Below are 27,015 nucleotides of genomic sequence, written 5' to 3'. Positions count from 1 at the left end.
AAAATGGTCAGTGTATTTGGAGCATTGCTAAGATTTTGTCATTCAAAGATACATTGGTGTTCTGAAATGTATGGTTTGAAATGATCAAACATCTATCCGAGTCAATAAGTGCTGTGTTGTTTACTGTTGCACGTGACTTCATATCTTGAACGCATGCGAATGTCTTTTAATGTAAGTTTGTTTTATATGTCTTGTTTCCACGTTTTATTGTTGCATTCACTTTTTATTCTGCTTTGTTTACGCACCTCTCGATCTGGATTAAGCAGGTCTGTGAATCTTCTCAATGCATGCAAACTGAAAAAGCCTGCTCTAAGGTGAGGGATCCTTAATAGCTTTGTAGTGTTGAAGCTCAGTTGTTTTTCCTTTCTGTTCTGGTTCGACACATAGAAAGTGGCTGTTTTAGTAGCAACATTAACATGGTAGAACTTAACTGCAATTATTATTCCCATTTTTAACATTTTCAGAAGTCAATTTAAAACTTCTCGTCATGATAAATGCATTGCTATACTTAGACGATAGTTTCAGATACAATATCTCTGTTCTTCTATACTAACGTCGCTTTTACTAAAACAATATTTCATTAAATCACATTGCTTTAAGTTAAAAATTGTGTTAACAAATGTTATCTTTTTAAAAATTTTGCAAATGCCTCTCCTTTTGCATCACTAATCTGGAAGCCAAATTCTGGAATCCAGTTACACTCTTATAGCCCTGGAAGTTAAACAAATATTTCCTGTCATTTAAAGTTCTCCCTCAGGTGACAGTGTATCTGCTGTAGCAATGGATACAGTCGTTGTTCAACTCTGTAGCTACCAAAATGTGTTATGCCAAAACTGAGTTAATGCAATGGAATCAAAACATCCGGCTGTGGTCCTCTTCCTGATCACCTGCTAATGCTTCTCACTGGGTTTTTGCTGGTGGTGTTGAAAGTGTAAAATAAAATTTGTCAGAAGGTGGCTTTACTAATTAGTTTAATAGTAATAAAAGAGCTTAAAAGAATTTTTATCTTCTGTTGTGGTAAAAGTAGGTTTTCTACTGACATGAGACTTCTTCAGTAAGGAGATAGCATTGCACATTTAAACTTCAGTCCCATTCATTTTTTATCCATCCATTCATCTTTTGAATGTTGATAGCTATAAACATAAAACCCCATGCAACATTAAATTAGCTTAAAATTGCTTCAACAATTGCTACAGTGTTTCTAATATTAGCATAATTTGGTGATTTCCTTAATTTAATTTCAGTGTAGGCTGATATTGCCTCTTGTTATGGCATCTTTTCCTTAAGAGAGGAAGAAAGGTTTGATCCTACAATATCATAAGTGAGAGTTTTTGCAGTAGTGTATATAATCTAGTGGAAGGACTTACGCTAATGGAGATATCTTATGTGGATAATTTTTGGTATTAGGGCTTCTTTTATGTTAAACTGGAGAAATATTACATGGGATGATGAGAGGCAGAGTTAAGTGCTTGCAGTATATTATTTAATCTTTCAGAAGAGGTTATTTTTCCCCATGCATTTGACATTGAGATGATTTGAAGAGTCTTAGGCTAGCTTAGGAAACACTAATTCCTGAAGCGACAACAGAATTAAATGTTTCTCACTGCCTTTTTGCTTCTTCCATGATTTTTTCAGTCTGTCCCTATGTGTAGCATTCTGTTTGCTCTCTTACGTCTCTCTCTCCACAGGAAGTTATTTTTCTCAGCTTGATCATCTGAATGATGCTTGTTTTTAACACAAAAATGCAGCATTGAGCATCCATTCTACCACTGCATGATCCAGAAAGATTTTTGTGACGCTACCTGAGATGCATCATAAGATGTGTCTGCCCTGCAGAGGTTGCTGTGGGTGGGAGCTTCCTCTTAGAAAAGTGGTTGCTTTGCAGAGAGACTCTGGCTCAGTTGTTCCATCATTTCTGATGAACTAAGGAATAGGCATTCCCTACCTCACTGGTGAAAAGCCCTAAAGGAACAGGAATATACTTAAAAAATAATAATAAAAAAAAAAAAAATCAATTGTCGTACAGTAGATAAGCTGAGTGTATTTTGACTGAACAGAAAAGTCCATCTCATTTCCTTCATTTATGAAGAGTTAACACCTCACTGTTTTTTTTCCACACTACGCATGAAGTGGGAGAGTCTGAGGAGCTGATGGAGATAATACAGGAGGGATAGTTTTTAGGGGGAGGCAGGGAATAGTCCTCGAAGATGCCTGAGGTGAGCCTTGTGGTAAGCAGACCACCCTTGTGGGTGTACAAAAGTAAAGGGAGGTGGTGAAAGGACTGACCGGGACTTGAAGGGGCAGGGACAGGGAGGACTGAAATTTTCGTGTGGAGGGGCAGATTGTGGTTGGGATCTGGGGAGAGGTGTGTGGGCTTAGAAGCGATCATCAGTGTCCGTGGTATTTGAGGCTGCTGAATGTTTAGTTGTGGGAATACGATGGGTAAAGGGGATGTTCCTGCTCTGATCTTTAGAGGAGGTAAAACAGTAGAGGGCTGGGGTGGGGGAAATAGGGACCCAAACATGGAATCCTGTCCCGCTGATGCTGTGGAAGCGATTCCTGGTTTCTCTTTACTAGGTAATCCTGCTACTGTTTGGGCTTATGGTGCTTAGTCAGGGAGAGGTGGTTGTCTGAGGGGTGCCATAAGACATGCAAGAGGCTCCTGTTAGGTATCTTTGCTGAAAGCATGGTTGAAGGGGAAGATTTTAACCTTTGGGAATATTTAAACCTTTGGGAGACCCCGTGTTAGGAATTGGGGAAACATGATCTACTCATACATGTAATTTGGAAGCATACGTTTTTGACAAGCTAACAGAGAGCTAGTATGCACTTTTTCATAAGCTTTACTCTGTGGTATGTTAAAATAATTTTAAACCACTGCATAAATGAATTTGAGTGTGGATACGAAGCTAGCTTACTGGTGCTCAAATTTTGACCTACTCTTGGCACTTGCTGTAGCCTGCAGGTGCTGGGCAATATGCTTTAATCTTTTCCTTCTTGAGAGAATCCAAAAGTCCAGAAGTGTAGATATGGTATGAAATGATATGATATTTCAAAGATATGAAATGTAACATGGAAAGTAGATTTTACGGATTAGTCTGATGTTGGTGTGGCCCATCTGTTATCTTATGACTGAGCAAAAGCAGTACGTTAGTCTGTTGCACCAGCTACTCTGTGAAACTCCTATGTAGGGTCTTCAATACATCGAATTTTGATTAAAACAGTTATGTTATGTATCAAGTAGAAAGCTGACCATATCTCGGAAATATTTGTCATAAAATATGTGCTTTTACAAGTCCTTCTATAAAACTCACTCCCCTTTTTTATTAGCACTGTTAAGAGAACCAGTTCAACTGAGCGCGTGTCCCCGGGAGGCCGGAGGGAAAGCTATGGAGATTCCAAAGGGAGTCGCAACCGCACTGGATCCACCAGCAGCTCATCTAGTGGTAAAAAGAACAGCGAAAGGTAAGGGTACTTAAATGGCTGTCTCTTTTCTCTGCCTTCTGCCCTAACAATGACATTTGTTTGTTCAGTTCAGCTAATATTGAAAGTTTATTAATTGGACAAAAATACTTATTTTTTATAAACACTTTAAAGCATTTCTTCAAATTTAGGTGAAATTTATTTTCCTTGGTTCCACACTATCAGTTTTATGAGTTCCTATAGAGTCCCTCCCCAAAAAATTCATAATTGTTAAACATGCTTTTTTTTTTCCCATTATCTCAGTGGTTTCCCTTAGCGTGGTAAGTGCTGCTAGTTCCTGGCTTTCGGCTAAGCAGCAGGCAGCCACTCGCTCACTGCCCCCCCCAGTGGTATGGGACCAGAGAATAGAAAGCAAAAGCGAGGAAAAACTCATGGGTCAAGATAATGGTGGTTTAATAAGTGAAGGAAAGAGTAAGGGAAAAAAAAAAAAAAGACAAATGAAAAAAAGTGATGCAAAAGCAATCACTCACCACCTCACACAAGTAAGATAGCACCCAGCCAACCTCCAAGCAATAATTACTTCAGTCAGAGTAATGAGAAAGAGGGAGAGGCTTGCACGCAGGCATTATCCAAAGTAGCAGAATAAAGCGATGCATACCTCTGTGTATCTCTGGTGCTTCTCTGTACTGCCAGCAGTACATGGAAAAGAATATCTTGTCCAGGAGTTGCAGACTAGGATGGTCTTGAAGAAATGCATGATTCATTGTTTGTGGTGAAGTCACGGTATTGGCCAATTGGCTTTTTCCCATATTTCCTAGACAGACTTTAGTCGTGGCCATTTCTCTTGATCTCTGTCCTGTTCCAGTTTCCTGTGTAAAGTGGTGGTGATGATGCAGTTTCACAATATCCCAGGCGATGCGACCATAGAGAGACACTGTTAACGAAGATCACACAATGCTGTAATTCACCTGCTCTGTCTGTGCCTCAGTGCCTTCATATGAGTCATTGGGTTGCTCATGAGCCAGTGCTATGGCACAAAACTTCTGCCTTTAATCCCTTTGGCATCTTCCCTTCATGTGGGGATTGGCTGTTGCTGTGAGCTAATGGGCAGCCTAAGTTTGGGTGATTAAATCACCAATAGTTTGTTTCCTGGCTTAGGTTTTCAGCTATGAAGCAAGCCTGCAAGTATGCAAAGTTTAAGAGGCTTTGTTGGAGGCTTAGGTAATTATGCAAATAGTGCAAAAATTAAGAATACCATCAGAGAAAAGATAATAAAATTGTATCCAAGGAAGATGTAATTATTTATATAAACTAAATGCTTACCCAGTGTAAGATCCACTTGGCATTGTGCATCTATGCATGTGCTTTTATAAAATCTCAGAATTCTACAGGACTGGGCATTCTGGTACATCTGGAAATTGGACTTTATTTTGAAGTATGATTATTTTAATTTTTGGGGGGTAAAATAATTATAAACAACAGATAACCTTTTGGGGGAGAGAAGCGTGTTTCGAAGAGATGAGAATGCTGCAATGGTACTGCATAGGTGTGGGTTTCTGTTTGTTTATAAGTATTTTGTATTAGACTTAAAATTTCCCAAAAGTACAATATATAATTGAAAAAAACAAACAAACACACACAAAAACAATCACACTGTAGCAATTAACTGTAAATAATCCCTAAACACTGTTTACATGAAAATCAATCTTTTATTAGATTACTTAGGAGTGATGTCTCTTTCTGCATGTGCCAACTTGGACAAAGCTGTTCCTAAATATTTCAGAACCTTCTAGCACAGAAAATATATATCTCGATGTATCTGATAGAATACCACGAAAGAAGGGGGAAAAAACAAAATCTGTCAACACTTTTAGGGGCAAATGGGCCTGAAGACAACATTTGGGGTGGGGAGGATGATGACAAAAACAAAACCAGAAAAACAAATTAAAAAAAAAAACAACAACCACCAGTGGAGGGACTGCTGAAATGGTAAAAGTTTGCTGTTAGTTTCAACTGGAAATTCTATGAAGTGTTGCAACATTGCATAACTTTATGCTGCGAGAATATGTCAGTGAATTTATTAACAAGGAGCTGCTTTTTTTTTCTATATTGATCTTGTAAAGCCAATTGTTTTTTCTAAGACTGAATTTTTACTTTTAAATTTTGCATATACGTGTAACTTCCCTCCCTGTACGTATCTAGTTATAGCAACAGCCCTTACATTGTGACCTCATTCGTTCAGAAAACCCTGTCTTTTATAAATGAAACAAATACTACTTCGAAACTTTTTGTTAAAAAACTTAGATTTTATAATTAGATGGAAAGATTTTTGTTTCTGGAATATGAACAGGAAGTACACCTGCTAATGGTGAATTTTCATTGCTTTTCCATTTTATTATAGTTTCTCAATAACATTTTAATGACTGTACACTAATCCAGCAGTGTTCTTTCTCTGTGTATTTTATTTTGTACCAAAAAAAATCAGAAAAATTTCCCAAAATTTAGAATTTGATCTGTGTTGTTAAATGGAAGATATGTAAAAAACTACAGTGCTGCACAAAATCTCTTTTTTAATGATATCTCTGACTTCTTGCTGCGTGCATAAGGTGCTAATTATCTGAAATCAGTTAATATTAAAGCTACTAAAAAAATTAAGGTGAGAATATTAATTGGGTTGGTAACTATCTCAATGAAGAAAGGATATGACTTCTAGCAGCTACGTAGTGCTACTGTCCATTTAAAAAGATAAATTCCAAAATAGCTGAGAGAGAAAAGCATTGATGTAAATAATGGTTATCAACAAACTTGGTTTGTTTCTCGTTTAAGGTTGATCAAGATATTCCCAACATATTTAAATTTTTTCATACTAATCTAACAGAAATCTGATGGTTGTGTAATTCTGCAGGTGTTGGGCCACAGATGGTTGAGCAACAGCATTGATTAGAAATCACTTAATTTGGAGTCAAGGAGGAGGCCCCATGTACAAGTGACGCAATCCTTAAGTAATGTGCAAGTTTCCTAAGGAATTAATTGGGAGCGCATGTCACGTTGTGTTAGCTGCAACTAGTGATGTTGATGCCACTATTAGAGCAATAATTGTATGGTTAGAGAATTTTCCCAGGAGTTAGAAGACCTGACTTGTATCCCACGCAGCCTTAGGGCATTCAAAACCACAGCTCACAACTCCTTAAAGAGTGTCCTTATCCCGTGGAAGAGTCTGGGTAAAGACTTGCTTATGCTTCCTGTTGAGGCTGGGCCACTGTGCAGAATATAAGGCAAGAGTCATGGGACTAGAAGAAAAATGAGTGTGATTCTGTATGTCAGGGGGTAAGGAAGTCCTGAAACTAGCTGTATGTGTGAAAGAGTGAGGAAGAGGGTATTACAGAATTGTGGGTTTTTTTTTTCATACTATGTCTGGTCTCTAGGTGAAGTTTCAAGCAGAATGCATGTCAGGAATATAAAAAGGCAATCATGAAATTACTATTTTTCAAACTAGTTGTATGCAAAACCTTAATGCTATAGAAAGACATTATAAGAAGCTTTAATAATTAGTAAGGAGGTGTCTGTAATCTGCCATGCTACTACGTGGTGTCCCAATTCCCTATCACGGAGCAAGGGGTAAGCCCTTTTCAAGTGTCAGCTAAGTAGGAAGTGATTCAAGTTCATGAAAAGGAAAAGGAGTAGTGTCAGAGCTCTGAGCTGCGTGTCTGGTTAGGGTTTTTATAATTAAAAAGTACACATGATTTGCTCTATTACTGTCGTGAGTCAGCCTTTCACATTAGCTTGATTAGCTTGAGTAAATCAGCGTGGACTATTCAGAGCTAGGGATTCTTGTCAAATATTGTAGCATTTCTGACTAATGCTGCATCCCATGAAGTTTTTATTTTCTATAAATATCTTCTTAAGAAAAAAATGTTAATCTTGGTGTTAACAATGGCAACACATCTTTCTATTTATGTAGGTTGGCTGTGTATAGGCCAGCTTGAAGCATTAATTTTGATGCATGATTAATACCAAGGCCTGTATTACGAGAAGTTGCTATATCCATGGGAACAGATTTTTTTAGTTTGGTTGGTTACATTATTAAGTAAATGTATCATTCTTAATTTAGCAATGTCAAGTCAAAGGAAAAGGAAAAATACTCCAAAGTTATTTGCTATGAACTCTTTTGTAGAGAGAGAATCATCATTTACACTTAAATCTGTGCAAAAATACAAGCAGGTTTAATTTCTTCCCTTTTTTTTTTTTTTAATCTGCTCTTTGTCTACTCACTGCAGTCTAGGATCTGATGTGGAGATGGCATTTCAAAGCTCTGTGAATACTTCCTTTTCATGCATTTTTCCACCAAAGTTAGAGGCATTTCAGCCCTTTTGGGAACAACTCTAAGAACCATAGAGTAGTAATCTGATATTTCAGAAATTTTACTAAATACAAAGAAAATGGAACTGGGAGGAAAACAACTACTTCATGTCTCCTTTAGGTTTTGTCAGAAACAATGCTCTCAAGCTTAGCTATAGAGGGGCAAAGGATAAAGAAAACAAACTACTGGCATTTCTTGGAAAAAAAAAAATATATATATATATATATATTCTTTTTTCTGGTGAGGGTAGTACTATCCACAAAGTTACTCATATTTTCTCTTTTCCTTCTCCGCGTTTCATTTTCCCCTCAAGTTTTCCCAAATAGTCTTCTGAGGACAAAAAGACAAACTGATTTTAGGTTGTTTTCCAGGCACTACATTCAGAAAGAAAATGCTTTAATAATGATGGCTGGATTTCCTGGGTTTTATCAAATGCTGTCATTCGCCAGGAACCAATTGGGCATTCCATGTCTTATGTTAACTCTTTGGAAAAGCACCATTCAAACTTTGTTTTGCTCCTTAAATCACAGAGCAGGAGAAGAGGATCTGGCAGTAGGAGAAAATCCATGTTTGTGAGAATGGAAAGAGAATTGAATGATAAAAAAAAAAAAAAAGTGTTAGTATCTGTCATCAAGGAGCCATACTGAATGCTGTTTATAATTTTGTCTGGTTAGAGATTTACATTATGAATAACTAAATTTAAAATATCATTATTTAATAATATTTTCCATGTTTTTATTTTTTATTATATTTATGGCTCTACACGTAGAGACTTTGTATAAGCTTTGTAACATAGAAATGTCTTCATTATTTTCACAGCAAACCCAAGGAACCAATGTTCAGTGCAGGTAAGAACTTCTGAAATTTTTAACCAGAAAATTGTGATAACATAATAGATTTTATCTGTGAATGTCCAGGAAATGGTGTTGGGCCTCTAAGCATGATACATCAGGCTACTGATGATTTTTTAAAAAGAAAAGTCTAGCACTTTGCTCCAGTTTTTGTTGGCCCAGCAGGTTTATTTTACAGTTAGAAGTTCTTCTTCTTTGTAAGAAGATGAAGAAAAAGGCCGTGACTTACACCAAATATGTCTTTCCTTTCAAAGCAGTATTAATGTTTTGTTAATTAAAGCATTTGCTACATTCCAGCTATGACACTGTCAGCTTACGTTATTAACTGTATTTGATTGCTCCCTTTTAAGAATTCCACATCTGTCCCAATGCCTTATAATAATATTTATCAAATTGCAAATAAAGATGGTGTTTTGTAGCTAAGCTTTGGAAATCTATCTTTAATTTGAAAATTACATTTTTTCCTCCTTACTTATTGTATATTTAACAAGATTTCAAAAGCAAAGTAGGAGGTATAAGGGAAACAATTTGTTCTTGTCTTTGATGAAGACACAAAACTGAATAGTATACATAAGTTATTTTTGTCCTGAAAAACAGAGAATTAAAATAAAACCTTCCTTATAAAAAGCGAAGGGAAAAAACTGTTAACTTGTCAAATTTATCATATTCTTGTTTATAGTTCTGTAACAGTAAGCATACGTTATGCTGAAGGAGGAGAAAATCCCTTGTTTATCAAGGTGATTGATCAGCATCCAACAAAGCTCTTAAGCTGTACTTCAAGATTTACTGTAGCTGATTTTGAACTCAGTAACATATAAAACTAAGTGCTTCAATCTTTTGTGACAATACAATCACAATCCACCTCCTTTTCATGAAAACATTTTTTTTTTATAAAAAAAAAATGAAAGTTTCTGATTCATACAGAATACATTATTGTTGAACTACATTTCATCTTCTCTTGCACTATGTATGCAAAGGTGTTTGGAATAATTTTTCTTCTGACACTTTCCCAGTAGATAAAAATCAGTAATTAAATATACATGTCACTACTTCTACTCTTCTCAGATGGACAAAATTTCTACTGAAATTAATGCTTTCTAAAAGTTATACTTGATATTTTAGTTACTTCTAGCATGTAGGTGAATAATTAAGCGTCAAGTGGTATTTTAATGATAGAGGAAGTGAACAGAGCCACTGACAGGAGGAAAAAGGGTTTTGACTTTAATTAACAACCTACTGAATTGGAGCAGGGTCAGGGTTTCACAAGAAACAAGGTAGCCTCCATCAGAATACCACTGGACAGCCCATAGAGCAGGTATTTAGTGAGACTGTTGTACTCAAACACATCTTTATCTAGCCCTTCTGTCTCTGTCTCTGTAATCACAAGGGAAGCGCCGTGTGACACACTGCAAAGGTAGGCTTCACTTCCAAAACCTCATAGCTCTCGAAGCAAAATGGTGCTAGCACGATAAAAGCTTGATGTCTGAACAGCTATTTTGTTACTTGCATGCATTTTGCAATGTTAAAACTTCCCTGGTTCTTTGAGTAGAACAAAAATATTACACCATCTATTATACAATTTACTAAATTATAACCCTCAGGTACACTTTAAAAAAGGAACGGGTTATAATTCAGTCATGTGGATTTTTTTCAGGAGAATTTGAATTAGAAAAACTTATGTTGAGAGAGCTATATGGCAACACGTGGATGTTCACTGTGTTTGAAATGGTGTTCTGCACTTTTGCTGGAATTCATATAGAATTTGCCCCTTTGTTGGCTGTTTTGCTGGTAGCCTAACATGATTATAGAAGCCTTGGTATTTCCCTTGCTTTTTCATATTGAGTAGAGCATAGATTATCCTAAATGCTGGGTAAGCAGATCTAGGCCTACAACTAATTTATCAGTGCTTTTTGCTCAATGTCATATTGCAGAGTTAAATTTGGTAAACATACCATATTGTTTTCTAAAGCTGTAGCGAATTTACGGTGTAAATATGCACATTTTTGATGCATGTTTATGTCTGTGATATAATCACAGATCACAGATTTGTCTTGCTGTTTAGAGATAGTTCATTCCTAACGGTTTTTCCACTAATCAGCATCTCTCAGCTTTGCAACAGATCTAAAATTTCACCAAAAAATAAGTTCTCGAGGCAAAGTTTTTTAGAGTTTCTACCTCTGTGTATTCATTGTCAATTTTATGCCTGTGATCAGTAGTGTCTGCTTTGCAGATCCTAGGAACATTCAAATGCCTTCTTAAGAGCTTCTTTATAGCTGTTTTTTTTACTGTTATTTTCAACATTTTCAAAATTTACAAAATTGCAGATGTAAAAGATACATTTGTTTAGAAGTTTCACCATTGGTCTGTCTTTGTAGTTTGTCTGTCTTTACAACTTTATCTTCGCATACTGAACTTTGCTGTCTTAAACTATTTAGTTATAAAAATAAAAGGGTTATAGATTGGTTAGGAACATAATAAGTTTATATTACTATCAAAAATCAAAACAAATGTAATTTAGATTACCTATTTTAGAAATAACGACACAGTATAGATTTCTGTGCCTTGCCTAGTCATCCTGAATTCCTCTTTATAGTTAGTGGAGAGATACAGGCATACTGAAGGTGTAATTTATATACTTTGGGTTTGGACACCTGCTTTAAAGTGCGATTAATTCCTGTAAAAGTACCTGTTTCTTCCTATTTACTCTAAAAAGGAGTTTTGAGTGACTAGGTCAAATGTGGGGAGTTCCACTCGATATGGCTCAATGCAAGTTGTACGAGTCCCACGATGTTCCAAGTGAGAAAAGCAGCACAGTGAATTAAACTTTCATTCATTCCCAGCCTTTGATAAGCACAGTCAAGAGTTGTCACTGCTGAAAATCTATTAACTTCCAGTGCATCAGTATCAGTAGCATTGGCATGTGTTTCAAGCTCATTAAATAGATGCTGCATGCGCATACAAATAGTGCTGTTATGCTCTGCTATTTAATGCTCTACCCTCTTTAGTTTATTTTCCAATACAGATCTATCAGAGTAGATTTTTAAAAACTATTTCAGTATTCTGGCAATTTTAACATTCATTTTGAGCTCCAACCATCTATCACCATCATTATTCTGTTGTGTTTTTTTTGTGTGTGTGTATTTTTTTCTATTTTTTAGCATTGTTTTCTGTTGCTTTCGTTACACCTCTGAATTCTGTAAATTAAAGGGCTTTTGGAGAGCCATATCTGTAACGTTACTGTGACAGGTGAAGTAGATCTTTCCCAAATGAATTAGTGTAAAGGCAGAATACACGTGTCTGGGTAACGCAACATAGCTATGATGTTTATTTGTTCAGCCAATAACTTTTATTAATTTAATCTGGATTTTTAATGTATGCATTTCCAATTAAAATAAAGCCTTAGTTTTCAAAATAAAAACTAATGGTATACTTGTAAGGATGCTTAACAATTCATAGCATAATTTTAGCAGTCCTAAATTGTATATTTTTTTTCATTTACATGATTTTATTACTTTTGCCCTTCCATTTCCTTTGTGCCCGTGATTATTCTGTCTAGTAACTCTACAGATGTCACTGACTCCAAAACTGCTTGATTCGCATGAGAACAAGGCTGAATTCCTTGATCTGCCGATGGAGCAGCAAGAGCCAGCACGTTCTGAATCTGGACAAACTTCACCAGAAGTTCACAGGACACCCACTTTGGCCTTGCCAGTTCCCAAAAGTCCTAGTCAGACCTTCATGGCATTTCCCAGATCTCCTAGTTTTATAAGCCCCATGAAGTCCCCAAGTCAGTACTTCCAGATCTGTTATTAATCCCTGCTTCTCTTCCCCCCAAAATATTTCTTCCAAGTTCAACACATTATTTTTAGTATTTTCTTCTAGAAATGTGTACTTCTGTCAGCCAATACAGTTTTTGTAGCTTCTCTCCTCTATGTCATTTTCCTTTCTATAACGTGCTGTCAATGTTGTCGTTCCTTTTCAATGTTTAGTAATTCTTAACGCATCTTTTTTTTTGCATGTACATCAGCATGATTCTTTTTACTAATTGTTCATGTTCCTTATCTCAAATGTATCTCTAACACTGTATCAAGTGTAAAGCGTATCTTTACACTGATATGCAAAGAATGTGACTGAGTGTTGGAAAATACTTTAGATGCTGATGCTCCACTGTAAATACTGATTAAAAAATAAAATTAATTTTAAGTGGCATTTCTGTGTTAATTGTAATCCTTGATGTTTTCCACTTCATTTTTAATATTTAAAAATGTAATATGTAATGTTCATTTTACAAAAATAAGTTTCAATTTCAATTCTTCCAGATTTTTAGTTCTTCATGACATTGTTTAGTTCTAATTCTTCTGTTTAAAATATTGAGAGGAAAAAGGGACTTTATTAAAAAAAGAAAAAAGTAATAATTCTGCCTAGTGATTGTGATTTAGGGAAAAATAAGCTGCTTCTTTTATATGTTTGTGATTGCATGTCATTCTGTAATTGTAATGCACCAAACTAAGTGGGAAGGGATTGAGGAACACTGGAGTTCTCCACTGATGTTTTCTTTGTGTAACTCTAAACTGTTCTGACCTTTTATAGAGGAAGGATACGTAAAAATGTTTCTTCGTGGACGTCCTGTTACCATGTACATGCCCAAAGAGCAAGTGGAATCTTACAATTTGGAAGCAAAAGTAGAGCTACCAGCCAAGAGGCTTAAACTGGAATGGGTGTATCCTTTTGGTGTTGGAGGACTACTGGAAAATCAGTCATTTCTTAATGGTTTGTTTAAAATATGTTTTAGAACTAGTGTATAGCAAGATCTTTATTAATAGGGCTTGTTTCATTAGTGAGGTGTGAAGCAACATTCCATTCAAATAGGTGTTCATTTCTTGAGGCTGCGCTTTGTGAAGTACAGGGTGGCAGCTGAAGATTTTGGTTAAATGTTGCCTGAAGGTTGTGCTTGAAGCATGCTAATTAGCTGAAGATTAAATGAGGCATATTGTAAGAATGTAGTGAGCTATGATTATTAATTAGAGTATGCATAAAATAAGCTCAGGGTTTTTTGCTAACTCTAAGCACTAATTTATCATTTTAAACTGTATTTTGTAAAGAGTGTACCATTGTCTTATATAGGAGTTGCTGTAACCAACTTCAGTGCTTGAATAAGACCTGAATTGAATACCATATTGCAATTGATAGGTACTAAGCAATAAAATTCATAAGATATACATATATACGTATATAACATAATACTTACGTTTAGATTTGAAACTGTGTAAATGCCAAACAACCAGAGTTTTCTATTAATATCTGAGTAGACATAATTACAGAGTTCTGACTTGAAAAACATCCAGTATTTCATCACATACAGAAATTTTCATGTCTCAGTTTAATTCATAATAAGAAAATCCATCCTTTCTTGGGAAAAAAAAAAAGAAGTGACCTTTCATTTCTGTTTAATGTCAGTATATGTGATAGATGATTCAAGATAAACTATAAACACAAAAAGATCTGAGTCTATTTGTAATATCCACTATGTTTAAAGAGATGAAGTCTTCATAAGGACCTCTATTTCAAGCAAATACATTTTTGGTCCCAAGCATTGCAAATAGGAAGTTGCTTTGTCTTCATATAAAAGAAAGCAGGCTGCAAATATTCTTTTTCTAAGTTGTATAAATAGAACTGTGTGTGGTTTCTGAATGCACACGGAGAGTTTCCAAAAGTCCCATTGTATTCACTAGAGATTAATGACAGATTTAGTAACCATTCTTATTATTCCTATTGCAGCTGAGTTTGTGGGTTCAACCCCACTCTGCTGGAACTGCAGAGATGATGCATACAGAAATAACTTGAAGATGAATTAAAACAAAAAGCAAAATAAAATATAAAATATAAAAAAAAAAGCCATCACAAACTTATGAAATGGATGAGATTTCAGTGATAAATACTGCTTGCAGCATTCTACCATCTAATCGTTGTGCAGATTCTCACCGTACATTGCAACAGAACGGAATGATGTCTTTTCAGGTTTGCAAGGTCCTCTGTAAAAAAGGGCATAAAAATGATGCGGGAGAAAGCATTAAGGTGCTTGCTGAAACAATAAAGCAAAAAGCACAAAGCAGATTGTCATTAGCAGTGACATGAAGTTAATATTTCAGACTATTATAAGAAATGATAATTAGAGTTAAGTCATGATTTCAGTTTCATTAATTTCTCACTTAAGCTTACTTAAGTCTCCATCTGGCAAATAATCATTTATTTTTAGTTTGAGTCTTCATATGTCTTCCCAGGTGTGCATCTGTGTACCTAGCAAAATCCCAAATAGAAATGTTTTCTATTAATAGAAAAGGTATGAATTAATAAAATGCTTCAACTAACTATAAATGGTTACTAAAGAGAAAGCATATTTTCCTAAAAATACTGTGCTAATGGTTTCCTTTTTTTTTTTTCATTTGAATTAAATTGACTCATGATATCCATACTTAAAAGTTATGTCTAGGTACCTACAGGACTCAAAGAGGAATAAATTAGTAAGTAAAATAATGTCCAGTATAGAGACTATAATGATGATAAGATAAAGTGGGGACAGGAGTCTAAGATAATTTGAGGAAAAAGAGAAAACAAAACAAAAAAATGCCACAGGCACTCATTCGAGATAAATTGGAGAAGCCAAGTTGTTTGCATGGAGGATAAGAGAACTGGAGTAGGAGAAAACGTCTTTGTAGTATACCAATCAGCCTGGCTGTGGGATTATAGTCAGAAATGCTTTATAATGTAAAACTGGGCATAGAGAAACAAGATATTGCAGGTGAGATGGAGAGATGGAAAGGGCAAAGTAGTCTATGATGAGAAACAGAAGCAAGAAAATCTCATCTATGTAGCTGAAACATAAACGGGTTTTACAATCTTATTAGTAGATATCTAAGTAAGTCAAAAAAAGCTTCAGATGATCAGATATATTCAGACATGAAGAAACAGAAATGCTGAATAATGAAGCGTGAGGCAGGGCTGGAGCAGAGTGGGCAATCCAAGCGAGACATCGGCACTGGAGACATCAGCGAGGGAGCTGTGGTCTGCAAAGAGCCATTTGAGACTAGCTCATTTGGCAAGCAGATTTGACACAAAGGCTGCAGGCTGAGTGAAAAGAAAAGGTCAAGATAACATTCACTGAAGTGCCAACTCACCAAATCAAAGTTGGAGCCACCAAATCAGAGGGTGGGAAACTGCAAGGAGAAGGAGAGATCAACCCCAGGAGTTTAAATTTGAGAATAAAAGACTGTTAGAGAAAAACTGAGTATTTGACAACAGCAGTTATGCATAGGGCTGAATGAGGCATTGTTCCCAACAGGAAGAATGGTAGAAAAAGGAGATTTTCCCCAAAGAATGTGATCTTCTCCATTTAATGGCTATTTTTATGCACAGATTTCTTCCTCATGTATGTGTCTATTTATTTATTTATTACACTATCTTAAACTGTTAGTTCATCATCAACTTGCTTATATTTTGCTAAATTTAGGGGATTTTTTTTTTGCTTCAGTTAATGATGGTATCTGGCTTTATAAAGAAAAATAAATTTGAACAAATAAAGCATCCTGCAATCTAAAGTAGTAACTCTAATCTTTACAGACAGATTAGAAATTGATAATAAATATTTTATAATTTCAATGTTCTATGATTAGGAATTGATAGTAAATATTTTATAACCTAAATATTTGTTGTTTTCACTTCTTCAGGTTTGAATATGTGAAATTTTAAGGAACTTTGGCAGAAAAACTCCAGTTTGGGAGCTTAAAAACTCTATTTTTGATTGTGTATTTTAATGGTTGAGTATGCAGCACTACTTCTATTATATTTACTAAGACAAACAAACAAACCCAGCAAGCTGTTACTTAAGTTCCTGTTTCAGGAATAACATAACGTGATCATACAGTAACCTATAGTTAACATGGGTGTTTTAGTTTGTCTGCATTATCCTTGGCCATGGAGAACAGTGCACAAATATCTTCTTAATATCAGATATTTGGTGTTTCAGTGCCTTTCTATACGTCTCTCACAGCCAGTTTCTCCATATTGACTGAGTTAGAACGCTGCTGTTTTGCCAAGATTCTGCTGATACTGTTCCTCTCTGTTCCCATAAAAAGGGAAAGCCAAAATAGTTGTAGTCCCTAATGACTCTTCATAAGAATAAAACTACATAATTTGGCTGAATTAACATTCAGTCTAAATGAAATTTATTTCTGGATTAATTCCAGTTAGTTCATTGGATTAATTTTAGATTAGTGTTGATATGACTAGCATAAGAATCTGGGCCACTGCCTTTTAAATGCTACAAAAATAACGTAGGATGCAACCCTTCTATGTTTCTTTATCATCTGGTTGGTAACGACCAGAATAATGAAATCAGTCAACCTGAACAGAGGATAATGTAATCAATCCTAATGTAATACAGAGAGATGTACTGAAGGACTTACTAATGTTTTCACCAAGTCCAAATTTTTATTTTAACTGGTCAACCAGTGTAAATAGTAAATACACATGGGACAAAATTAATGTTTCCTTAGTCTGGCATTTAGAGAAATTCAGAAGATGCTGAGGGGATAGTACGCCTACAAAATCCTGCCTCTGTCTATTTTACCATGTATTTTCTGTATGATATTTTCAGGCACTCAGATGGTGAAATGCTTTAGCTCTCCCTGCTGTAGGAAGGGAGGGAGTTCGAAAGGGTCTCAAGTGATAAAGCTGTACTCAAGCCAAGGGATGCTGCCTACCAGGAAATATACGACAGAAAATGTTTCATTTTTCCTTATTAATAATGTTCTAAATTCATATATAATGTTGTTGCATCTTGACAAACATGCTAGCTATGGATATCGGGGTCGGGACTGTCGCAGTAACCTGTATCTTCTTCCAACGGGCGAAACTGTATATTTTATTGCATCTGTAGTCGTGTTATTCAATGTTGAAGAACAACTTCAGAGACATTACACTGGTCATAACGATGATGTGAAGTGGTAAGTCATCCACTGTACTTTTATTTTTCTCTCATAAAACAGTATTTGGTTGGTAATACTTTGTTCTTTTCTTGTAACAGTTTTGAACGTTTCATATAGTCTAACCTGGCGTATGTTGGTTCCTTAAGCCTGACAATGCATTTGCACAATCAAATAAAGCTCTGATAGTAGTCATGGTAAGGATGTCTCATAGCTCTAATCTAGTCATCACAAAGCAACTGCTGTGAAGATTTGGTCACAAAGACTTGAGGATATCCGGATATGTCCCTCAGCAGAGCCTGACTTTGCTTGCAAAGCCTGCCTTGAAGTCTGTGCTCTTGTATGTGCTGTGCTACTTACTTTGGAGGTGTCTATATGCAATTGTTCTATAGATGTTCTCCAAGTTACCACTTTTCTCTCTCTCAGTTGCTAACAATTCCTACTTGTATTTACCCAAGAAAACTTATTTTCCATAACTGATATACTTTCTACATTGAGAATACAAAAATGTGGAAATCCGACTATAGATCTGCTAATTTTCATTGCTCTGTTTTTACTCACCGTCCTTGTTGAAGTAGGATTGAATTATTCATCTTATCTGGGTCTGGTCCTTTAGGCTCAGTCTAATCAGTAAAACAGTTTTAATCTCATCTGCAGTCTCCCTGGTAGTCTTCAAGCATGTGTACATCATGGCAAATATCCTGCAAACTTGTCCTGAGCAGTCTGGTTTGTCTGCTGTCATTCAGACATGCCAGCTTGAGCTTCAAAGTGATTTTGCTGTGTTTAAGTTTAGAGGATATTAGATATCAGGAAATATCAGTATCATTGAATTGAAATGTAAATAAACATATGGTTTATCTTGACTGTATCTGTCTACTTGCTGAGTGTAGCTGAAAAAGAGCACCCAGATTATCTGATGGGCCCTAACGTATAAACTGAGTTTGACATCCTTTCTTTGAGTTACGGTTTATGAAACACCTGTTGTCACTGAAAGCCAAAAATAGAACTGATAATCAAATCTTTGCATTGTGAGCACATTTCATAAAACTGAATTATTTGTGTAATCTACCCCTTTTATAAGGAGATCTTAACTTGGACCTGTTCCATCTCATCTCTTTAAAATTTTCTGATTCTTTAGATATTTCAAATCTTTGTTTTATTAGAAAGAGGATACATTTCTACATCATAAAGCTAAATGAATTATTGCCACGGTTCATTTTTTCAGGGTACTTCGCCTCTAGAACTGTATGCAAAGCAGATGCAGTGAAAGAAGAATTAAGACAGAATTTAGGCAAAAATGGGCTGTACTCTAGTTAGAGACATTAATACTGGTAAACTTTACAGTTTTAATTTTAGAAGTTACATTATCAGATTTCTGATTTTTATATACTACTTTTTTTTTTTTTTTTGTAAAAGACAACAGACAAAAAAACTCCTTTAGTAACCTTTTAAAAAATATTACAGACAAGAATTTGGTATCACCCCAGAGGAGTTGCTGCAGTACATTGGTTAACAAAGTCTAGTGAGCAATTTGTCTTATCTTTGAGTGGATAAATACGTTTGGTCTGGAAGACTGTTACTAGACTGCATTTACGCTGCTGACCGTATCTCTACAACATTTGATGAGACATAGCTGAAATTAGATAACTAGCTCAAATCATAAAGTCCTTATACATTTTAAGCAGTTAAATCTAGGTGAGATGAGTCCCAGCATGAGACTGGTGCTTGTCTGATACATGCTTTGAGGTATTAGGACTTCAGCAAATTACTACTTTGTTCATAAGTTTTTGGAGTGAAAGAGCATGAAAATAATTACCAGTTCTGTTTTTATGATTTTAAAATATTAACATGTGTGCTGTGTTTTGTATTACTAAAATAAGTCTGTTTACTACATGCTCAAGGAAAAATCTAATGGAATATATAATAAGTGCCTATAAGTTTGCCCTCTGTCTGTCTTGCTTTTTTTAGCCTGGCTGTCCATCCTGATAGGATCACTATAGCCACAGGTCAAGTTGCAGGTACATCCAAGGATGGAAAAGTGAGTAACTCCTTTGCTGACATATAACTGGTTTTATTTCACAGGAATATGTTACTGAGAAGATAAATGCTATATCCTTTTCATGTGGCAGTTAAACTGGTTTTAAATTTTACAACTGAACACAAACAAAATTTAATTTGAGAGTGCCTGTTGCACAATATCAGATTTATCCTGTTCCATTATCAAGATCAGTCTGGTTTCTTGTTCCATTACTTATAAAGACCAAAGTAATTTGGGAGTTGGTCTCCAAAAGAGACTTGAAAGGATAAGTCTGTAAGGGAGACCTGAGAGTGAAAATGGATGTTGGGAAAAGAGGGGAAGCAAAGGAGATTAAATTGTATGTTACACCACTTCATTTCTGACCACAGCTACCAAACCCAAAGTACAAATAAAAAAGGCTTTATGTTTTTATGTTGCTGGAAAAAAAATATTCTTGCCACCATCAAGACAAGAATAATCATTTATTATTATTATTATTATTATTATTGTAAATCTTAGTTGTAAGCTAGGAATTTATTTGAACATAGTATGATGAACCTCACCTCAAAGAGCTGTCAAGTGAGAAAAAATGAATACGAGCAGAGGCAGGAAATGAATGAATAAAAAGTTGCTCAGCATAAACACAGCTGACTTTGAAGCAAAACTATTGCAAAATTTTGGGTAGATGTCAAAAGAATTTTAAGGCAGGATACAAAAAAATCCTCAATATGGATAGTATAAGTAAATCAGGAAAACAAAATCCAGTTGCACAGTATAATGTTTATCTAAAAATAACTTAGTTGAGTAACATAAAATATTATTTTCTACTGTTTGTTGGAGAAATCTCTGGTACTTTTTAAAACTTTGTAAATGAAATTTTTCATGACTGTATTTGTGAAATAAAACCTGAAAGATTGATACATATGTATGTATATGTACATATGTATGTATATATAGAGAGAATCTTTATATAAATGCTATTTCTAAAAGAAATAGATATTTTTTAGGATAATTTCACAGTTTATGAGAGGGCGACTGGTTTTTGCTTTTATATAAATATACACACACACACACACACACACATATATATGTAATAAAAGCTATTTAATTTGAAAAGGCATGGAAAAACAGAATTAAAATATGGCCTTCGTTGTTTTCTTGTAAAGTATGAAGACACTATGTTTTTAAACATAGCCATTTTTAAAATAAAATTTAGTAAGCATGTACTTCCTGGGGTTGCCCTCTAGTGGCTTTGAGATGCATTTCTGTCTTCACATTGAACGTGTGGGGCTGTCTGTGTTACACAAGTCAGGGATTGCAGGGAGGAAGGAGGAATCACGTTTTGATGAATTGTTCTTGGGCTATTTGCCTACAGTTTAGAAATTGTTGATCTTTTTTGAACTTCTCGTTTGATGTTGACCAGAATAATTTTGTTTGCTTTACATTGATGGTCCTCAGCGTACCAGTAGGTCTCATGTTGCAAGGTCATCAATGGTTTTCACTTAATGTTTTAAGACATTCTTCATTAACTTCAGTGAGCTACCAAAGATCACTGAGACTTGAAATGCTGTGAAGTCTAGATACTTAATCCCAGATACTGATCCTAGGCATGGTAATCAGTAAATCATTTGTAGTGTCTCAGTCCTTATACAGTTGGCTCTAGAGAAGTTATGATAGCTTTCATACCTTAAATAGTTTTAAAATGTTATTTGGATCCATTCACTTTTTTTTTTTTTTTTTCCAATTCTGATATTTTTTGCTGCCATTCTCTCAACTGTTGTTTCTGTGTCTATTTTATAGCAATTACCACCACACGTACGTGTTTGGGATTCTGTAACTCTGAATACACTGCATGTCATTGGAATGGGGTTTTTTGACCGAGCCGTCACTTGCATTGCTTTTTCTAAATCTGTAAGTAAAGTAAAAGAGTCATACCAAGAGTGTTTGCCAAACAGGTCTTTGAAGGCTTGCAAATTTAGCTTCAGTGACCAAAGCAAATATCCATGTGTTTTGTTTTTTTTTTTTTCCCTTTAGCTGCTTCTTTAGTGGAATAAACCTTGTAGCCCAGTTGCTTCCAATGGTTTGTCATTATTAAAGTTAGCAATATTTCAGCAGTTTCAGGTCTACCACGTGCAGACCATAACACACAATTAAGTTCTTCAGGGACAAACAGTTGCAGGAATATGGGTGACAATATTTTATATGAATTAGAAAAAAGAGGAGTGAATTGAGAGAGCTGGCTTGCTACAAAGGTGAAAGAATGCAGATCAAGGTCGGCTTTGAAGGATAAAATGTGTTATTGCAGAGGATTGCTATCAGCAGATGCTATACAAGAAAGCAAGTGTTTAATGTGTTTGCTTTATGCTATGATTTCACAGTCATAGCTTAGCTTGTTTTGAGTATCACTTCCCAATCTGTATCAGTGTTGTATTTCTCATTTCAAACAGCCCTGTCTTCAGGCTACTAATTCCTGTCCGTTTCACCTCTTGATTTGTGTTGGCACAATTATTTTTGTAGCTGTGCCTGAGCTACGTATTGGGACCTAATACATTAGAAAAACAACCAAGCAAAATTATACATAAACAAAATCAAATAGTTTCTTTGGGTCTTTTTTTTCCGCTCTAAAATTGATTTATTTCCAGAAAAGACTCACTCTGTGGTAGTGCAAACTTCTGTGTTGGCTCATCTGAAGAGGCAGCAACACGTGGCTGTACTATGGGTGGCAGGAGAAAGACTGTCAGCATTGCTGCCAAAAGAAGGCTCATGTAACCACAGGCTCATCCTGTTCCAGCAAGCTTATCCACAGTCAAAGCTGACATGGTTAATACCAGGAACAACATAAATAAATAAATCATATTTGAATGGGCTGGAAAGCAGTTAGAAGTTACTTGATGGTTTATTCCATTGTACACAGAAAGCTAGGAATGAATCCCTCCCAAATTAGGAGAAAAAAAAGGTCTGAAAACTACCTTCTAGAGGGTTGCTACTTGGAAAAAGATCTGGTGATTATACAGCACTTAACATCACTGGTGAGACCTGTGATACCAGTCAGCTCCCCTTAGTTCAGGTAGAGTCCCAGTTGGAGTTCCTCCTCTAGTCTTGGGATTCACACCCCAGAGGAAGGGGTATGGAGTCTGTCTAATATGCTGCATGAAGTAAGACTGAATGAATTAGGGTCATTAAGATGAGAAAGACTGATAGAAGACGGAACTATTCTCATAGTTCTTCTATTGTCATAGTTCCATCTTTGTCAAGACACATGTCAGGAATAAGTCATTTTTTATTTTTTTATAATATTCCCTGATTTTGGTCCATTATTCCTATATGAAGAGTGAAATTGATCCCTGTGTCCATAGTAGATCTGACAAGAAGTAATTGATCAAATTTCAAGAAACAAACTCCATGTAATCATGAAGAAAAGCCTTCTTAATATGGATAATGTGTGGTTTGCCTTGGGAAGTTGCATCACTGAATTTTTAAAAAGAGATTCATACCTTATTCCTGCCAGAGTTCCTTTTCTAGATCCCTTTTTAGCCCTATTTTTCAATGGTACTATAAATAATTATATTTCTTGAAGATCTGTGGGATAACTAGAAGTATAACAATGTAAACAAATGATTTTAAACTACAGGGGAGTATTTAAGTATTTTGGATATGTATTTATATGTTTCTAATGTTTATTGGGGGATGTATTAATATTTTCCATGTTTTGCTTCAGAATGGAGGAAGTAGCCTGTGCTCAGTGGATGACTCAAATGACCACGTGCTTTCGGTGTGGGACTGGCAGAAAGAAGAAAAGCTGGCAGATGTCAAGGTGTTGCAATAAGATATTTTGTACTACTTATGGACATCTGGATTTCTTGTCATAAAATGTCTTGTGACTTTTTAGCATTTCCATTATATAAAAGGCAAAGAACATGCATGTTTCTTCTTGCTGTTGAGATTATCCTAATAGCTTTTTTCTTTTTTTTTTTCTTTTTTTATTTTCCTGTTGTATTCATTCTACAATTTATTAAAAAAAGTCTGGGAAATAATGGTAGGACCATGTGCAGAAAAGAAGCACCTTAAACTAAGCTTCATAAAGAATGATTCATTATCTTATACTAACAAAGTTATCCTTCAAAATTATCTTTAAAAATAGTAATCTTTTTGACTTTAGTCTTTTCTGCTTCAGAATATCCTATCAAAGTATTTCAATCTATGCTATTAAGAAAAAAAATTTGAGCCATTCACTTATGTCAGTTGATCAATTTATCTAACTAGAGAACAATTTCATATTGTTTTGTTTTCTTTGATTTTTAAATTTTGATACAATGTTTTTCTTTTTCCTTTCAAGTGCTCTAATGAAGCTGTATTTGCTGCAGATTTTCACCCTACTGATACAAATATAATAGTTACTTGTGGAAAATCACACCTTTATTTTTGGACACTAGAAGGGAATTCCCTTATTAAAAAGCAAGGATTATTTGAGGTAAAATAATATATTTCTTTAGTTTTGTGTTTATAGTAATGGTACAGTCATACAGTAGTAAGAGTTAATAAAGTTTGAGGAAATCAAAGCAACATGATTATGTTGCTTTGAAATTTGAAATTTTATAGAACCTTAGATAGCATTCATGGTATGGCACAGAGACTTTTGAATGGGCTGTCATCACAATGAAGTTTTGGAGTGCAGTTACCGTTCTGTTCCTTGCATTCCTCTTCCTATATTCTTTATAGTTCCCTACTCTAACAAAATAAAAATACCTTAAAACTCCTTATGCTTCCTTTAAATTAAAAAAACAAACAAAACAAAACAAACAAAAAAAAAAACAAAACACAGTGGCATATGCCTTTAAAAAAAAAAATTTGTCAAAGGAAAGACAAAACCTCCTCTAGTTCAGTTATAAATTACGTGACTATGAGTATTCTTTCCTTTACCTCTGTTCTGCTCAGATACCTAGAGTTATGTAATTGAAATAGAGACTGAGCTGGACACTATCTGTTAAATATTGTCATTTCAAGGTCTTGATTTGGTTTTGTTCTTAAATACAGACTAAGCTTTACAGCAGTGGCATGCACAAATGAGGGATGTCGCAATGACTGCAGATAACTACAGTAGGGCCAATTTAACTGCTTGCAGAGTTGTGACTTGCAAGTATAGTCAAAACAACTACTTTGCAATGTCAATTTATGTACTTTGTGTGAAATAAGGTCGAGATGCAGAGGTAAAGCATTTAAATTTTGTTAGTTTTTATTTTTCATTTTTATTTTTGACTTCTAGGCTACTAGGACAGATTTCTGCCTCTGTTATGGTTCCGTTGTTCATTTTGGTTTTTGCAAATGTAAAGCTGTGGTGGCCCTAGTTTAATAACAGTTCCTTGTTTGAGGAAGAAAAGAGGCCATACAAACTAGTAGTCAACAAACTTTGTAAATCATGTCCTTAAACACTACTAGCTAGTGACTTTTTGTCCTCTTATCCTTTTCACCAATTGTTGCTGTCAGTAACTTAAATGCAGGGTCTCAAAGCAACGTTTCCATTACCGAACCTTAGCCTTCTTTCAAGAGACGATTTCTGAATTTTTACACTGCAGGTTGACTTTCCCATTATATGTTTTCTCCTAGAAACCATAGAGTTAAAAACTCTATTAATATAGAATTTACTTGCATCTTTGGCCATTTTAAATACTTAAAGCCTTTGGGATGAGGATGGACTTGGGGGATTCAGTTTGTGTCAGAACATTCCTGGTCTTGTGTTAAAAGCTGGCATGCCTTCTCACTCCCTGCAGGAATGTATCCATAACTTGTAGTTAAAGGGTGTAGTTTTGGGACACCAACCTCAACTGGTATCTTTTGCCTTTGCACAAAGTAGCAGCTTAGACTGTGGTAATGCATTTAACTCTTGTGAAGACAATTAAGTAGTAACAGAATTGTGTAAGACTACATTAAATTACTGAAATGCATACAGCTAAAATGAATGGGTTTTGCTGTGACTGTGTATTTTTCATAACTGCAGAAACAAGAGAAGCCAAAGTTTGTCCTGTGTGTGACCTTTTCTGAAAATGGTGATACTATTACAGGAGACTCAAGTGGAAACATTTTGGTTTGGGGGAAAGGTAAGACAAAATTGAAGCTAATAGTGATTCTTTATTGTAAAAGACTGGATTTTACATAAACAGAATCTCATTTTAAGAAGAAAAGATTTTGTTTATTTTGAGTTCTTTTCTGAAACCAATCCAGTCTGAATTCTCCAACAGCTCTTAAAAAACATAGAATGGCTTGGGTTGGAAGGGAACTCAAAGATCATCTAGTTCCAACATACACCTGACTGCCATAGCACAAAGTTGTATAGAATGTGTTCCCTGTGAGTGGTGAATCATGGCGCAGTGCTAGCAATCATGGATTTTACTGGTAATAAGTAATTGAAGGAGAAGTTGGTTTCCTTAATTAAGGTGACAGCAAGAAACACAGTTAACCGAAGTGATGATCTCAAATCTCTTATATCGTCACTCAGTGCAGTGTTGGCAAAAATTATGCCTATTAATATATACTTTAAAAAAGACAACGGATAGCTTTGTTTGTTTCCTTAGGGAGCCAAGTTAAATATATGCAGGTCTAATTGAATTCCTCAGTTTTATTTCAAAAGAACAGATGGATAGGACAAACTTCTTAAAAAGCATTTTCTAGTAAGGAAAGACTATGTTAGGCAGCAGAAGATAATTTCCTGCCAGAAGGCAAACAGCAACAACATCTTAAACGTTTAGTTAGTATGTGAGGTGCCATGCATAGAAATAAGGAGAATCCCCTAAAGGAGGCCTTATTAGTATAAAAGAAAAGGATATGGACAAGAGCTTCGTGTTTACTCTGTGCCTTCTCCCAGGATACTCAAGATGAAGGACAGAAGACCTGGGAGCAACATGGTGAATCAGTTACACAGCTGGACCTTACTGAGCTGTGTTTGTAGACTTTTTTCATCTGAAGACTACCAGCTACTAAAACTGTTAGTTTTCTGTTGTGCTTTTGAGCAATCGGTATATATGACGTTGCTGTGGAAAGGGATGGGTATCATTTTTATACCTCAGCTTCTCTTTTATTCTTCATTTCTTTTTTCCTTTGATATTTTAAAGCAAGATACTTGAATACATTTTCTTCCACATAAAGTTTAGCAATTGCATAGTATCATCTCTTTCCTGTTCTTGGTTGTTATTTTGGACTGCCAACAAACAAGGGAGACAGTGGCAGCTGCTGGCATGGCAGGGTCAGTGCAGTGCTCAGATGCTGGTTTGCCTTTGTGCCAGTAGACTTATTTCTGCCTCAACTGCAAGAGGTCTTTCCCTGTTTCCCAGAAACAAAGGGCAATTATTTGTATGCTGCAAGATCTCCTCACCTCCAGTGGTTCTTTTC

The 27,015-nt window shown here is 35.4% G+C and overlaps 1 protein-coding gene across 8 annotated transcripts in view; it reads left to right on the top strand.

Moving 5' to 3' along the window:
- The window catches only part of EML1 (EMAP like 1), a 121,352-nt gene that overhangs the window by 80,207 nt on the left and 14,130 nt on the right, over nucleotides 1-27,015 (top strand). For 3 of the 8 annotated variants that reach the window (XM_072038305.1, XM_072038303.1, XM_072038306.1), the window contains 11 exons: nucleotides 267-314; nucleotides 3,331-3,465; nucleotides 8,603-8,631; nucleotides 10,022-10,048; nucleotides 13,225-13,354; nucleotides 17,487-17,636; nucleotides 19,584-19,653; nucleotides 21,433-21,543; nucleotides 23,351-23,446; nucleotides 23,969-24,103; nucleotides 25,628-25,727. In XM_072038305.1, the coding sequence (XP_071894406.1) occupies nucleotides 267-314; nucleotides 3,331-3,465; nucleotides 8,603-8,631; nucleotides 10,022-10,048; nucleotides 13,225-13,354; nucleotides 17,487-17,636; nucleotides 19,584-19,653; nucleotides 21,433-21,543; nucleotides 23,351-23,446; nucleotides 23,969-24,103; nucleotides 25,628-25,727 (1,031 nt within the window). The remainder of the gene's footprint in view (nucleotides 1-266; nucleotides 315-3,330; nucleotides 3,466-8,602; nucleotides 8,632-10,021; nucleotides 10,049-13,224; nucleotides 13,355-17,486; nucleotides 17,637-19,583; nucleotides 19,654-21,432; nucleotides 21,544-23,350; nucleotides 23,447-23,968; nucleotides 24,104-25,627; nucleotides 25,728-27,015) is intronic. The other 5 variants (XM_027457590.3, XM_038179749.2, XM_072038307.1 and 2 more) reach the window with 3 other exon arrangements.

Source organism: Anas platyrhynchos, chromosome 5 (assembly GCF_047663525.1).
Source record: "Anas platyrhynchos isolate ZD024472 breed Pekin duck chromosome 5, IASCAAS_PekinDuck_T2T, whole genome shotgun sequence".
In the NCBI taxonomy this organism is placed as follows: domain Eukaryota; kingdom Metazoa; phylum Chordata; class Aves; order Anseriformes; family Anatidae; genus Anas; species Anas platyrhynchos.
The sequence above is the reverse complement of the archived record's forward strand: the minus strand, read 5'-3'. Positions and strand labels throughout refer to the sequence as shown.